Here is a 17,667-nt window from a genome sequence, read left to right on the forward strand (position 1 = left end):
ATGACAAACCAGCATGGAGTTCCCTGGGACAATTTATGAGTTCAACTTGCAAGTGTCTTGCCCCACCAACCAAAATTACACTGAGGCATCATAAAGCATCTTATCCTGAGCATTTGAAAACGTCTATTCTGCCCTCTTGCAACTTCGGTCAAACTTACCTCGTGTTAAGTTTTCTTGTCCAAGGTTTACTTGGTTCCGATGACATTATTGGTGATTTTTAAGTTTGGTGCTTGTGCTGTTGTCAGTACTATCCGAACAGCCAATAACAACCAAATAACTGCGCCAACTCAAGCTCAAACTCTAAATGATGACGTAGTTCAGGCAATGGGATGGGCCCGCGTTGTTGAACGTCGTCTGCTCCGGGCCGAGCTGATACAATGTACTAGTATTCCCATTGTTGATTTGTATGCTTTTCTCGTTGGCTGACAAAAGTTCGACGGGATCATCAAAATTGTCATTTCAAGTTTGACGTCCGTATCTGTGCTATGTGCGTAGTTCTTGTGATTGCGTGCAACGATGCATAGGTGATATATTTGAATACCTAATATATATTTATATACATATAATACGCATATATAAATGTATAATATATATACAAAATATGTATAACATATACATTATATATGTAGAATATATCCTGCTAATCACTCTTATAATCCCGATATTCCTATCACCGACAAAATGACCTTAAAGCTATAATGTAAAACACACATCTGTCTTCTTCTGACAATGAACAAATTTTCGAGCATTATTTCATGCGTTCATGATAATGAGCCTGCTATATGCCTGACCTTGTATTTATTTTCACTTTTTCATTTTAGCTTTTTCCTTTTTTGTAAGCCTTATAAAATGTACTATATCTAGGATTTTTTTTTCTTATCACTATTAGAGGTTCAGAAGCGAAGTACTATCATTCGATTATTGCTAAGAACTTGGCATCGCAAGCATGACAAAACTTTGTATACTCTTTGGCATCAAAATGGAGGGATTAAAGGAGATTAGACAATTAGAGGGAGACCAAGGTAGACAGACATAATATAACAATCAGAAACAAAAAGATTTTGTACAAATCTCAAAAATGTTCAACTATTCATTTTTGTAATGTTTCTAAACATGTGAATGAGTATGTGTGCTACAGAGTCTGTTTTGCCACCACAACAAACATTAAGCTAATATAACAAATGAAAAAAAAAATGCTCCTTCACACCCGAATTGTTGAAGTGATATGGTCATTGTTCATGTTTCATCTATCTCCTGAAATGGCAGTGAATGCTAGTAATCTGAATTGAATTGAATTGAATTGAATTGAATTTGTTATGGGTTGCGCTGATTGAGACTGCGTTCTACTCCATGTTAATATCTTTTGTTTTTTTGTTCACAACATCCATAAAAAAATGTCAAAAACACCTGGGGACTATTCATTACATTCCTCTGCCCTTCCACAACCAATGAATAAGACAAACACAAATACCAAAATAGCAAAAATGAATTTAATACCAACGCACTTAAAGTACATTTAACACACAAGTCATATCAACAATTACGTGTGCTATTATTTTGTTTAACATATTATTATTTCCATCAATATATTTGCATTAAGGTATATAGTGAAAAAGACATTTACTAAACGGGATGTAGCAAGAATAAGATAAATTCTTCGAAATCTATAGGAGTACACATGAAGTAGTAACAAACTTCATAATTCTGCAAATCACCTTTTTTTTGCGATAACATTCATTCTCCTGAGAATCATTTTCATAGTATGAGGTACATTACGGCACTTTATTTCCGAATTCATTGATATGAACCTCTTTTTTCTTAATGATATTTCAACACCATTGTATTCAGGTTTGATGATTTAACAAGGCGGCTGAACATTAAGATTTAAAAAAGGACGTAATAGTCCAAATAAACAGCTAATCAGTTTCCATAGCTTAAAAGACACAAGTCAAGTGTTGTTTAAAACGCTTGTTCTAAGGTTTATGTATAAAATCAAGGATCACATGTAATCAAATCAATAATTTTTGCGTTGAGTTTTTTTCTCACTACAACTAATGGACAAGTTACGTTTAATCGACGTGTTAACCAAGATTCTGAGTATGACCTCATCTGTCAATCACTTTTACAATACTAATTAGCAAAAGACCTGCACGTTTCAATACAATGTCTCTTGTAATTCATATTAGTAACATGGAAACATGCGTTATACTCAGTTAAGGTGAAGTCTTTTGTACACGTATATCAATACTTTAGCAGTAATTGACAGATGGGATCATACTAAAGAAAAATATAGGTTTGGAAGGCTTTTATTGGCATATCCATGTAGTCTGACGTAAAAAAATTGAAAAATAGTTACATGGCACGTATTTGGATATTCATATAGATACATGGCACGTATTTGGATATTCATTTAGCCACATAAGTGATTATCATAATATCATAAATCAACACAAGTAAACATGTATTTTCTTTTCATAGACCCTCTAAAAGTTAAAACTTGAAACAATATTGGTTAATTGAAAAGTTTTGAAGTACACTATGTATAACTATGTTTCTCCTCTCTTAATGAATACTTTGCTTACACACTTTCGCTTCAAAAATATGAAGATGTACACTTTCTATTCACCTATTGCATAAGACGTTTACCGCGGAGGTAAGGTGAGTCAAATATCTTGATTGCACTTCAGAGGGACGTGTTTCTCTTTGAATACCTCCAACAATTTTTATTCAAGTTCAAGGGTCGTATTACCAAAATTGCAGTACATGTATATGCAGCATGTTACCAACACACATATTTCAGGTGTATTATATAGATCTTCGCGCACATCCATTGGTACGATATACAGGAAACTCCACGATAATCGGATATACGTTGATCTTGGCAAGGTATGTAAAAGTAAACAAACACAAGAGTTAAGGATTAAATCAAAACGGAAAAATAGCAAAAGTTACAAAGAATTTTGGTATCGTAAGTATCCACACATCAGTGATAGTGGCAACAATCATTATGATACTAAATCCAGGTGATAGGAACAAATTTCGGATGTGAAAGTGGCCCATTTCACAAACGTCTGTTTAATGCTGTACAGTTATGGCTTTCTAATGAGAAAATGTAAGTTATCCATGCTTGAAAACTAGACAGCCGACAGTCAGCGTGGATTCCAGCTAAGATCTAGTAGGCAAAAACAAAACAAACCCGGTATTGTAAAGCTTGAGAATACATAATTATATATTATTGTGAAGGGCATGTGGGACACGGCTTTATTTTCGTCATTTATTTCTGTCTTTGTGCAAAATACATTTCCTGATGAATTGCACACCTTCAACATCCAGGTAATAAGATTTATTAACCCGATTTACGATTTAGAGCATAATAGAGCAAATGAACATAAATACCAGAGCTGCAGTTTTGTTTTTTGGTGATTGCATTACGGTGGAGCTAGATATAAAGACAGTTCATACCAACAGACGTACTATACACATTCATTTTCAATGTTATTGGTGAGCCTTAAGTATATTCAACCTATCGCACCAATCAAAGCATAATCATTTTGAAACATCGTACTCGAGAAATACGAAGAATTAGTTAATACTCACGTTAATCGAAAGACTCATAGTTTTGTCCTCTGCAACCACCTTTACACAATCCTACCAGGAACATGCAGCCATCCTGAAATAAATAGAAAGAAGATAGAATTTTGCAAACTGCGAATGATAGTAAAGTGTATTCACCTACCCTCAAGGTAAACTCAGTTATACTTCCACGAACAATTTGGTGTAAACCTATAAGTGAGCAAAGTGTGAAACAGTTTTTTTGTGTGTGTTCCTCTGATCGTGTTTGTTTGTTAGTTTATTTTCTTTTCTTTTTACAGTATGCATCTCTTTTCACTTTATAAGCATTACAAACTCCGTTTGTGAGGTTTTTTCCAACTCTTCCCTATCACGTACGTGCTTTGGTTTGCCGTATACTATATCAAACACACCTCTATACTTTTCAGGCATTCTACCTGTTTACCTTCATACGTACAGATGTATGTGAACTGAGAGAACGCATCAATATTGATAGAACGCATTAGTGAAAGTTTCAGGAAAATCGGACAATCCGTTCAAAATCTATTAATTTTTGAATTTCCAATATTACCATCGCTGGAATTGAATCTTTCAGAAGACAGGGGGAGGGGGGTTAATATTACCCTTAAGATACGTCAGTGACAAGTCAAGGGATGTGTACATTTGTTCCAAAAAAGAAATTTTGCGAAATTCTCGTCATATTTTCCTTCTAATATCGTCTAAGCAAGTGACATTCTATATAAACATTACTCTAATAGTCTTCTCATCCAGCAGTGACTGCACAGAAACTATATAAATTTGTAATCTTCGAACGGATCGTCTGATTTTCCTTAAACTTTCGCTGAGATGTGCACTGAAATGTGCTTTCTGAAAGTTCATTGTTTGAACACTATTCAATCCGTCCAGAAGGTCGTCTTCCAAAAACCACCTCAAAAGGTAAGAATGATATTTATTATAACTCTTGTATCATTCACTGGCTAGACAAGATGTAGCAACCTCAGGCGGCCCTAAACTATTGTACGTTAATGTCACCTACACTTGCCATTTTTGGAAACTAGACGCTATATATTATAGTGAACAGTCGTCTTCTAGAGTGTTAACCATGAGACACAAAAATGAAGTTGCTGTGATGTTCGAAGTTGCCAAATTTCACCCTCACACTGTTGAAGAGTCATATATTTGTCACTTCCATAGATCCACTATACTACATTAATTGTAATAAGCTTGTTGACTTTGCATTCACAAAACCCAAACTCCATATCCAGCAGGAGTGAACATTTCAGTTTGTACATTTCGTCTATTATGAAGAAATTCGAGCATTTTATGTATTATATGTACTACACAATGTTGGTGCATGCTAATATGTACTACACAATGTTGGTGCAAGCTATATCATGCACTATAGTGGATTCCTTAACGACAAATTCTAAATTATCCTGCACTTGTCCTGAGCACCTTTTGTTTCACCGAGGCCACAATCCGAGGTGGATAGAACTGCACGAGGGATAGTGTTTGGGTTGGAGTTTTATGATATTACCAAAGGTAAAAAAAGAAGTTATTCATATATTATTTTTCTGTCTGCACAATACTCAACAATGTGGCTATGTTGTAAGTTTAACTACATTATGTATATGGTATGGCTTTATTTCTCTTTTTATGTGCCTATTTTGAAATTTGTGATATACATGTATGTGTAGGGTCTATGAGAATAACAGTGTTTGTGTAGCCACTCAAAGAGCTACCCGATACTGAAACAAAAACAAATAAATGAATAAATGAATGAATACATAGATAAATGAATAAATAAATGAATAGATGAATAATAAATAAATGTTTATATAAAGGTGTGTGTGAGTGTAAAACCATGGAGGAAGCTCCATGGTTTTACAGTCTGAATTTGTCTTCTTTTACGCCATGTAGCAGCAACCATATACCTTGATGAGACCAGGCAAGTCAATCCAAAAGCTGTAGTTTGGCACCAATTCCCTTCCTTGGGCCCCTCTCACGAACTTCATGAATAGGACGCCACCAATGATGTAGACTACCACCAGTACAGTGAATCTGTTTGTATCATGTATTTGAAATAAAACAATAATCAAAACTGTAAATAAAAGATGCCGAAAGATGAATAGGTTCAATTCGTACTGATGAAAAGTATCAATTTTACTGCTTCACTAGAACCTTGTAGGAGCCGTTGAGGTTCAGTGGAATTGGACACGGGATCTCAATCCTGAGGTCCCCGGTTCGAAGCGACTGACAGCAGTGGCTGTGTTTTAGGCAAGGTACTTTATGCTCATTGCTAAGTCCGACAGAGGAGTCTTAGATTTGTCGGCTCCGTAATCGCTTGCTCATATTGAGTATTAAATACTTTCATACTGTATTAAATTTTAAGGTGTCTCCATTTGTGTTAGAAAATGAAAGAATCCCGACCTCCACACACGGACAATTTGAATTTACTCGGCTTAGAAAGATTAATGCTGGTCAAGTATAATCCTGGCAAACTAAGCAGAAGAAAGCGTTTAAACACCCATTAAAAATTACCCGTGAGAGAGACTTCGTTATTAAAACGCGCGCGCGCTCGCGCACACACAAAAACACACACACTCACACACACACACACACACACACACACAATTGATATAGGGCATGCGATTATAGTTATTCATAGACGAAGTTCAGATTTTCGTGTTTGTGTATGTGCGTGTGTGTGTGTGCGTGTGGAGGGGGGGGGGGGGTGAGGATAATTTGCAAGGTTCAGCCATAACTAAAGGTTTCCTTGGGTAAATCGTGCTGGTGGGATACATTGTGGCCTTTACAAGTAAGCCTAGAAATAAAACAGCATTTACTGAAAATGATTATGATAAGCAAGCGCGTGGCAATTACTGAAAAGAAAAAAAATATAGATACCTGAACGGTGTTCAAATTTATACTTTGCAGGTTTAACATGAAAGAAGCAATTATTAAAAATACCAATAAACCTTTTTGATAAACTTTCTTTTCCATCAAAAGAGCCACTCTAAAAGAGAAATGATGTCGCATGGACTGTCTTCATGAATTCATAAATACCTGTACAGACATTCACAAATGCAAACGTACATTTTCATAATTTATCTAAGTATTAAGAATCATTACCGACTTGGAACTACAAAGGTATGTTTACCTAGGCCTACATACTTCTGCATTTCTACGTTATGGGCAGTATTCACATTTCGAACACGTTCCTATATGCTCTCTGCATGTTTTTATTGTGTATGATAAGAAAATTTGAACTGTGAAAGTTTAGATTTTTTTTTTCGATTCTTTTTGACTTGCTGTACATAAAGGCATGGATGCATGGCTGATGCAAATCACCCGGTTAATGAAAAATGGTTTAATTGTAAAATTAAAAATCAAAATGGTCACTCCTCTCACATTATACAGAGAATTCCACCCACGGTTAGCCCACCGCCTCCGCCGGAAGATGAGCCGTGACACCCTTTCACGTCGTCTAGACACGCCAAGCAGGTGTTAATCGTGAATAACTAAGAAGAAAAGAGTTGCACTTGTTTGAAATGAGTTCCACATTAATCTCTTTCTTTTTTTAATTTCTTCTATTCATCTGTTTAATCGCTTAATTCATGCGTTAGTTCAATAAACTCTTTGCATTCAGAGTCTGTGGCAGCGTTTTGTGAATAAAATTAAGGATAATGTATGGAAATGGTAAATATCTAACTTATCACAAAATGTAATTACTCATCACAACTGACAATATCGACAAAAATTGGAGGTTTTTTTTTTTCGTAAGTGAGTTTCACTTGGAACATGTTGAATCATAGATTATGACTTACTCTAAACCAGAGCTTTCAATAGTCATCGTGACTTACACTTTTGTTGTATTTCTCTTAAATAACACTGGTGACATTAGCGGTGGATCATGGTATAAACGGACAGAGGTATTAGATATTCAAAGCAAACTTCCGTGATACTTACGTATGTATTATCACTTGATGTTTCGCCATTAACCACATATACGGCTTTAGTCTTCGCGGTTGCATCGCAGTGAAAGGTCACTAATGACGTCCTGAATTTGAATGAAACAGTCACTGTCACACGAAATATTGAAACACCAATGCAACGAAGCCGAGAAAATGTCCGAGTACAGTATGTGGACCCTGTTCTCCAAATATTGCATAATTAACTTCATGGTTAAAAAAACCCAAACATTATAGACAATCATCTTCATTCCTACCCTATAAAGCGGGATGTATATCCTGGGAGTTTAAACCTGACCGTATAGAACACGTATTTGACTCTCGCATAAATCATAGCACACCCTATATATAAAACACTTAGATACCCTTTGCAGAAGAGCTTGAATAATGTAATACAGTAACATACTTTCATAGGCCATTTTTCAGACGTATCTTACATGCTCGTGCCAAGTTTAAAGGGGATGGGGGAAGTTGCTCTCTGAAATTGAAATGTACTAGTCTGCGTTCAAGACTGAAAATTCTTCCGTCAAAATCTGCAAACATCAGCTGTAAGATTGTGATTCAATTTCAATGCTTTTGTCCATTCGGTTCGTTTTGTTTCCTCATTACTGTTATAAGATTTGTGAATCATGGGTATTCTTCACCCTGAGCCAATAGCTAGTGCACATTTACAAGGTCAAAATTCGATTTCTAATGTAGGTTTTTTCTGTTAGTTTATACTGGAAAAATCATGGGAAATCAAACGATTGCAATGAAAAGGACAAAGTTGTATGGCCAAAAAAAAAAAAACCAAACAAACTCCTGTATGGTTATTGTGTTTGAAAGGAAATTTGGGTAGAACAAAGTTGGTTTTAGCATTTTTAGTTTTTTTTCTCGTTTGTTTGTTTCGGGTTTTTTTTTTCAGATTTGTGCAGCACCAAGTGAAGCGATCAGAAAAAAAAATGTTTGTTTTGGATTGATTGAGAAGGAAAGAAAGCAGTAAAGTAAGAATTCAACAACTTAAATGGGAATGTTTAAACTAAGCAAATGTAAAAACTCCCCTTATGTGTCTGAAACATCACCAAAAGTGTCAATGAGAGTGAGCAGGTGTCGTTCTTACTGGAAGTTTGGGGCAGATTATACACAGACGAGGAAGAAAGGAAGTCGGGGTAAATAGGACATAAACCAAGTGCGAAGGTGGCTGTATATAGAGGGTATACCAGGGGCTGAATGTTACAATGGGCGTATCAGGGAAAGGGAGAGCTTGAAATGCGGTGTTGAAGGAGGGGGTATGGTACAGATACCTGTTATGTATTCTTTTGATAAAGTCAGATGACTATTGCCTTTTACCTTTTTATTATACAATGGTGCGTTAGACTTTCAAGTTAACTGACTTAATATTCACCTGACTTTCCATTCAATCTACATTGTATTTCGTTTTCTACCACAGAACATGATAATTATGAATACGAAAACAAATTCACAAATGATCAAAGTACATTAGAGTTGACTGTACCATGAAAATTAAAAGTAATTATGAATTTAAATCATATTTACGTAGTTATATCAACCTTGTTACATATTATATTATCGACGTTCTATTCCAAGTAGAGCGTATGCACTGTGGACAACTCATACAATCGGCTCAAACACTTTAAAAAAAAATCGGAACAAGACAAACATTACAGAACAGATAGGATCAAGAGAACAACAACAAAAACAAAAACCCGGAAATGCAATGAGTATAGTGCTTTCAGGTTGCTATTGAAGAATCAGAACAGGGATAGTCAGGAACTTTGCTTCAATAACTATGCTGACAAAATATAGCATGCATTTAATTTATCTGAGGATGATTATAATCAAAATTGTTATGGTTTAATACAAAAACACTGCCTCAGTAGGACTCCAACAAACAAAATTACAACTTCTGTTCAAGAAATACAACGAAAGAGCGTTTTTTTCGCATTTTATAATTACAAAAAAAAAATAAGGGTCTGTGTATATACGTGTATTTTGATTCTTTTGTTGAGAAGAATACATTAAAAAGGATAAAGGGTTTTCAATCCATCCTTATTGTCATTTTATTTGTAAAGATAAAATTATACAATTTTGTCACTCAGTACAAGTTAATGCCTATAACTATTTCGTTATCTAATAAATTAATGGAATATAAGTTAATAAAAAAAGATACATGGCAAGGGGTATGTCCGTGTATTGTTATTTCCGCGTATGTGCCGAAAGTAGTTTTCTCGACGTAATATTTTACAAATGGATTTGATTTACAGATAAAATGCCACAGCTCATGAAATATATGAAAGCAAAACATAGCGCCGACCTGACATCTGTTGCGTAAGTTATGACGATATCATTGTTTGTTCCCACAGTGTACCCTTTCGGGGTCGGATCGCCGAGGCTGTAATGGAGCTTGCCATCGTCTGATCGCTGGCATGCCTACAAGACAAAATATATAGGTATACATACATTTACACATATACATACATAATTATACAATACACAATAACAAAGCGATGACCAATCTTGCATTTCATTTTGGTAGTCAATTCCATTAGAAATCATTGATTTTTAGGTAGCAGTTTCATTATTACCATAATATCATCATGATTTCCTAGACCTATAACATTTATATATTTTCATGTAATTAACTGAAAACAAAAGTTACCAATAATGACATTCATTTCGTTAGTAACCATTGTGTCATCATTATGCTACAAATCAACGGCGTAAATCCGTACTGAGGAGTGGGGGGGGGGGGGGGGGATGATCGGCGATAGTCACCATCACCACTATTACAAGCCCGACTGGACCGGCGCAGCCTTGGGAGGGGGGAGAAGCTTGGTGCCCCCCCCCCCCCCCCAATACACACACACATACACACACACACACACACACACACACACACACACACACACACACACACACACAGAGTGGCGTACCGTGGGTCAAGACATAAGGGGGGGCACCTCGTGGAAAAATAATTTTCAGGGTGTGTATGCTTATGCGTGCTTGCGTGTGTATGTGTGTGTGCGCGTGTGTGCGTGCGCTGTCAGTCTGCAAACTTAATGGGGACTACAATACATAACGATATGTCATACATTCCACAGCGCAGTCATTGAGCAACATTGTAAGTTTTTTAGAATGACGGTGGGAAACAACAAATTACTTGGAACAACATGTGGGCTTTCGCCCTTGGTGATTGCATCAAAATTATTTAGGATTTTCTTTCTTTCTCTCCCTCTCTCTCTCTCCCTCTTTCTCCTGTTTTTTGTTTCCTCTTTTCACACATTTCTTTGTTTTTTTTTCTCTCTCTATTCCCGACTTTCCCACTTTCCCGCACTCTTTGTAGTCAGTGTAAGCTTTTCACACCCTTTTTTCCCCTTTCCCTCAGAGGTACCCACATGATACAAGCCTGGTCTTTTGAGTGGGTACCTCCACTTTTTTTTTTTTTTTTTTTTTTTTTTTTTTGCGCAGAGTGTATTATAGAATGTATCTTGTTTTGTACTGATCATGTAGACATGAACATGTTGTTAATCCTGTCTGGTTATGTATATATTGTTATTCCCATGTTAAACTCATAATATTGTTTCTTGTACATTCTGTTGGAAAGAAAAAGTGAAAATAAAATTTGAATTTGAATTGAACATCGGGAGAATTGCATAAAAATTAAATGCGAGCGAGCGTTGAAAATTTTGACATTTTACAGTACAAAAAACTGCCGTTTGCAGCTATATTTTTTCGCTTTCGAAATTAAGGGGGTTGCGCACCGGGCTCAACTGCTGGCAATTAGCGGCAGCAACATCAGGAGATTGGCAAAACGATTAAATGAGAGCGAACGAAGCGAGCGAGCTTGAAAATTTTGACATTTTACAGTTCAAAAACTGCCGCTTGTAACTATATTTGTTCGATTTGGATATTAAGAAGGAGGAGAGGGGCGCACCGGGCGCAACTACTGGCAATTACTGGCAGCAACATCAGGAGAATGGCATAACAATTAAATGCCATCGAGCTTGAAATTTTGACATTTTACAGTCCCAAAACTGCCGTTTATAGCTACATATTTTTCGCTTTGGAAATTAAGGGGGCGCAACGAGCGTAACTGCTGCCACTTACTGGCAGCAACATCAGGAGAATAGCATAACGATTAAATGCGAATTAAATGCGAGCGAGCGAAGCGAGCGAGATTGAAAATTTTGACATTTTACTGTCCAAAAACTACCGTTTGTAGCTTAATTTTTCGCTTTGGAAATTAAGGGGGCGCACCGGGTGCAACTGCGGGTAATTACTGGCAGCAACATCGGGAGAATAGAATTGCAATTAAATGCGAGCGAGCGAGCGAGCTTAAAAATTTTGACATTTTACAGTACAAAAACTGCCGTTTGTAGCTATATTTTTTCTCCTTTGAAATTAAGGGGGGGGGGGGGCAACGGGCGCAACTGCTGTCAGTTACTGGCAGTATCAGGAGAATAATGCGAGCGAGAGCAGCTAGGGAGCTTGGAAATTTTGACATTTTACAGTCCAAAAACTGCCATTTGTAGCTATTTTTTTTTCGAGTTGGAAATTAAGGGGGAGGGGGGCGCAACGGGCGCAACTGCTGACATTTACTGGCAGCAACATCAGGATTTTTTTTTTTTGGGGGGGGGGGGGGCGACCCTCCGTTAATTGAAGGTAACTAGATATCTCCACCAACGGAACTTTTGCATTTTTTTTTTAAACTGAAATAACAGACCTGGTGCACACTTTAGATTAAACATTTAAAAATATGTTAATCTAAAGTGTATTTAGTAGAAATTACACGGACTGAACGGGGAGGGTATAGGAGGCATTGGATAGGCCTAACTCCCTCTTACACGAGGGAGATTTGTATTATTTTGCAGAACTGAAATTCAGCCATCTTTGGATGAAATATTTAAACATTTCCACATCTCGGGAGTTACGAGGAGCAAAATGATATGTTTGTCCCCAATACTTTTATGGGGTACCATCCCCCCCCCCCCCCATCGACTCCTCTGCATACGAGGGAGCTTTTGTAAGTGAAAGATCTGCTGCACGCTCTTTGATAAAATACTAGGAAATACGTCAATCTCAAAAGTGTTCAAAGTCTATCGAAAGGGATCCAGTAGCGGAGCTTTTGCATGCTTATGATTGCAATTCAACGATCTTGTGCATAGTTCTGGCGGTATTTGGACAATTTTCCACAAAGAAAATTCAAGATTTGTCCTCATCTCGGGAATTGATTGGGGGACAAATGATTTGTCTGCCCCAACACTTCCGCAGGGGTGGGGCAAATTCCTCTTTGCCCCCCCCCACCCCCCGAGATAGATTCGACGCCCCTGATCATCCCTGGGTATATATGCCCATAGATCATGTATCAGAGTCATCATCGTTTCAGGAATGATTCAGGAAAATGGAGGGGGGTTCAATTATGGCGGTATGGTTTTTGTTATTGTTTGTTTTCGTACATAATTTGCAGATGGCCCCGAGTTGCTCTCGTCATAGCATGTTTACATGTAAGCCTATGCTATTTGACGTTGTCAACGTCTGGACCATAAACCTTACACCTATGTCGATATTACTTTCTTCGCGAGCGAGCGCTTGAGAAAAATTATGTATACATTATCCTACAAGATGGAATACTATTCAGATCTGTTACCTCTCTGAAGGTGGGTGTACGAACGTCGTGCAATAAAAATATGTAAAAATTGATAAAAGAACATTTCTGCAACCTCCATTTTCCCCCTCAAATTTCAGGGGGGGGGGATGATTGTACAGGCCATCCCCCTCCTCCATTTCAGGGGGGGGGGATATATCCCCCCCATCCCCCCCCCCCCCCCCCGGGATTAACGCCCATGCTACAAATCGGGAATAGACGAGAGTTATTATTTTTTTAAGTAAGGCTTTTTAAACGACACTAAGAATGGTGTGTCCCACTCACACACGCCTGTGTTTCCGCATCGGTTTCAGTGCCCTCACTGAATTCTCGTATATAATTAACCTTATATGTAACCTAAAGTAACCTTATATGAGGAGTTCAGCTCAACCTTGAAATTACGTAGGCTTTGATAAATCAAGGCTTTGATAAATCAGAGTTGATCCATTCATATACTAAATCATTGGAGTTTCATCGAAATCACACATGAATTCGGAAAGTAATGAGACTTAAGGTATTTCCCACGTTTTTCATCAAACTTTAATACTAGTTGCAACTATGCATTGCACTATACCCAAATAGATAGAGCAATCCTAATCGTGACCTCACAAGGCCCCCAACGATCTGGACTCAAACAGCAACTAAATTTCATTTCTTTTATGAAACGAAATCAACAGAGAAAGATTTTTATGGTTTGTTTTTTTGCCTGACCATAAATTGTCTATGTTTTTCTCTGACTTAAATTGTCCATTCAGAAATATTAAACATGAATAATATTTCATGAAATTGCAAATAACGTTTAAGCCAGCCTCAATTATTATAATTCCCGACCTCACGGAAAACATTTTGAGCGACATAAATGTCATTCCCCTTTCTATTTCGAAAACCTACCGAAACTTGTCCAACATGTCTGATATTTGTGACCTCATTGAATGGAATTAGCAAGCAAAAGCAAATCACAGACAGTGTTCAGGTTCAAAGGTGAGGGTTATTATTCTTTTCATATGTAGCCGGGATAAATGCCATACCAATGCAGAGTGAATCTGACATTTTTCCGTGTCATTTGAATGAACTGCTTTAAAAGCATCAACAGTATCGATAATCTTTCAAATAGAAAGTAAAATTCCACGTCTCTCATGCACTGCTTGTCCGCCCGAACTTTTCGGCAAATAAGCTGCGTTTGCTTGGCCTTTTGCTTCTGTTGAGTTATGCATTCAGCCGCACTGCCACGCCGGATGGTTTGCTGCTCATTTACATTCACCATTGTTAGACGGGATTTTCAAACTTAAAAATTAGATGGCCCTTGTATACAAAAGTCTTAAATTCCGGTGATGGTCTCTAATCTTGGCTCTGGTAAGGTAGCGTTCTGTGCCACCTAATATTAAAATAAGCATAACTCAAAGTATTTTAACCTCTTCTTCAGCACCAATGAATGTACTTGTATGATTTGTGTTTTAGCTTTGACATGTCGTCTGCTGTAATCGATTTTATGACACTTGTAAAAACTTTCCCCGAATTCAACCGAAGTGCTTCCACTACCGCAGCCATGGTGATATGAATATTCTCTGTGCTGTTATTGCATTCCCCACTGTCGAATAAGCAAAAACTCAAGGACATTCAGTGCTCTCCAAGGTTCTGAAATAAACACAGCATATAAATTTGTGCGAATAGTGACTTTCTTTGAATGTTCAATTTAAGGTGACTTTAAGATTTGGAAACAGCTCACAACAGCTGTCGACTTACAGCAACATCCTGACATTCCGTACTGTCCTGGTCAGTGAAGGGAACGCAGGGGTTGTAAGCATACTCGAAACCGTCGGGATCCGTAGGCCGTTGATAGGGAAATCTGCAAAATGCATGCCAGTTAAATTCAGTTAGTCTGCATGGTCCCATGTGTTTCGTGTAAACGGCATGCGAAGATGATACTTAGTTTCCATCGCACTATAAACCGGTGAAACTGCTTTCATCTATACAAAATGAATTCCATGTCGCCTTACAGTGCCAGTCATGACAGTATTGGGTTAAAGTTGAATTGATACCTCAAACGTGTACGTGAAGTCAGAATAACCATAACGAAATGAATATGATGAGAGTATGAATATGAGTTTACTGCTTGTCACGTCTATGAAAAGTAGGCCTTTATAAATCCGTCTTTGAACTTGCTATTTTATACTGACACCTATGTCAAGGATAATATCATTCCCCTTCCCTTCTGAAGGAGATATGGCAAAGGCTTTGTGATTATGCTATGAAATTTATTCTTTTATAGATTTGTTCGGGGAAACAACTAAATCAGCACAAATCTATCACTTTGACAAACCCACTCTCTTTATATACAGAGCAATACGTTGTGAGGAAATATGTGAGGAAATATTTTAAAGTAGGGCCTACCCAAGGAATTTGACTAAAATGTTGTATGATTATTGTAGCCATAACTGTGAATTCAGGAAGATTGGGCGTCTATAGATATGGCATCAGCCCTTCGCCGGATCCTGGATACCGCAGACCTTGAAATAGTAATTATACTACCGACAGAATAAGGGAAGTAATATTGAAGTCACTATAAATGGACTCAAATATCGTGAACCTCAATCCTGTCATGCTTCGATCATCAAAAGTTTCAGGTTACAAAATAGCTTTGAGTTTGTATCAGGCAATGTGGTACATTTTAGGTATGGGTAACAATTATTGATATGCACAGCTAGATATAGGCCTGTGGTATTGGTGAGGAAGAGAGAGAACTAACGGTTCAAGATATACAGGATCTTGTCTGTACTTACGCCGGTTCACCTGTCTTGCTTCCCAACGCATTGAAATTGAATGTCTTTATAGTGCCTGTTTTGGGGTTAGAGTATCTGCATGAACACTTGCTTCCTAAAACCGAATCACACGTTGCCTGTCCTCTTACTTGATGGAGAAACATCACCGCGCAAAGAAAGTGGAGGAAATACATCATGATTTCGAGGGATCCGACGGAGCTGTTGGAGGTGCAAAACTCTTCTTCCAAGGCACTTTGTTACACCAATATAGGTGGCGAGTTTCTAGCAAGTGCTACAAGGGGGCGGATCCTGAACTCCCTTTGCAAAGGGAGTGGGTTGTGAGAGGGTGGAACGGGTACTCCTTAATGGCTTAAAAAGCTCTTTACAGGTTATCGATGATACGTTGAGGTTTCATTTCTTTTCAGGATAGCGTCAGTCAGCAAAAAGAACAAAGAAAGAATTCCAGACACTACAAAGACCATTGGCATTGTCAGCATCACAGAATTATGTTTTCCACTATACGCTTTCTTCATGAGCTATGGATATAAAGACGTCACTGCTACGGCACGTATCATATCATTCCAAGGTATATAAGAAATGGTGTGCAGAATTCGCGTGGAGGTTCGATCGCAAGTCATTCGTCCCGAAAAGAAACCTAAAGGTGCTACAATTAGCCACATACAACGCTACGGTAATACTATATCCTTAAAGACGTACGATTTACCAGGAATCGACATATCACACACCTTACACGAATAAGAACCATGTCACATGATAATAAGGTGAGCTAATAATCTTTTCCATATCTCAAGCATATTTTACCTCGTGATCATTACTCGTAAAGGGGCTTTGTTGGCTATATCAACAAAGTCGATCCAAAGTTCACTTGCATTGATAGCGCGCCTGGCAAAGAAACCATAATAACACCAAAGTTGTTATTTTATTGGGTGCTGTTCGTTATTCCGAAGGTTCGTTATTCCGACGGTTCGTTTATCCGAAACATACAAATTCCCGTTAATCCGAAAATGAAAAAGGGTTCGTTAATCCGAACATTTGTGGCGTTATTCTGAAGGTTCGTTATTCCGAATGTTCGTTAATCCGAAAATGTGATATGGTTTGTTATTCCGAAGGTTCATTAATCCGAAAATGAAAGAAGGTTCTATATTCCGAAGGTTCGTTAATCCGAAAATGAAACAAAGCTCGTTATTCCGAAGGTTCGTTACGGATCAACGAACCTTCGGAATAGCGAACCCTATTCCACTTTCGGATTAACGAACCTTAGGAATAACGAACCCTATTTCATTTTAGGATAAACGAGCCTTCGGAATAACAAACCCTATTTCATTTTCGGATTAACGAACATTCGGAGTAACGAACCTTCGGAATAACGAACCTTCGGAGTAAAGAACCTTTGGAATAACGAGCCTTCGGAATAACGAACTGTAACCATTTTATTGTAGTCGTCTATACGTTTGGAACTCGGTCATTACATATTCGGTCAATCAATTACACTTTTGTTGTTCTGCTGCTGTATTTCTACCTTGATAGCACCCCCCCCCCCCCTCCTCCCCAATTTTCGGGTGCCCATCACAAGATCGACACTCACGAGTTATACAGCTTACACGATTCATACAGCCCATTAGTCTGACTCAAAGTCAACGGGGCCCGCGAGACCGACACATTCCCGTGTTGCTGTATCTGTCGAACTCGTGGGCTGTTTTTA

General features: G+C 37.7%; 1 protein-coding gene across 1 annotated transcript; it reads right to left on the minus strand.

Annotated features, from left to right (window-relative positions):
- Positions 1 to 1,662: 1,662 nt before the first annotated feature.
- Positions 1,663 to 16,698, minus strand: LOC139734837 (uncharacterized). The gene is made up of 8 exons (XM_071645622.1): positions 15,966 to 16,698; positions 14,929 to 15,031; positions 9,856 to 9,971; positions 7,540 to 7,630; positions 6,982 to 7,091; positions 5,505 to 5,631; positions 3,598 to 3,670; positions 1,663 to 3,172 (listed from the first exon to the last, which is right to left on the minus strand). Exons 1-7 carry the CDS (start codon positions 16,139 to 16,141, stop codon positions 3,599 to 3,601), a joined length of 795 nt encoding a protein of 264 aa, XP_071501723.1. The 5' UTR covers positions 16,142 to 16,698; the 3' UTR covers positions 1,663 to 3,172; position 3,598.
- Positions 16,699 to 17,667: the final 969 nt, after the last annotated feature.

This window comes from Diadema antillarum, unplaced genomic scaffold, assembly GCF_040938485.1.
Source record: "Diadema antillarum isolate AM-2024a unplaced genomic scaffold, OU_Dant_1.0 seq00000550_RagTag, whole genome shotgun sequence".
Taxonomy (NCBI): Eukaryota; Metazoa; Echinodermata; class Echinoidea; order Diadematoida; family Diadematidae; genus Diadema; species Diadema antillarum.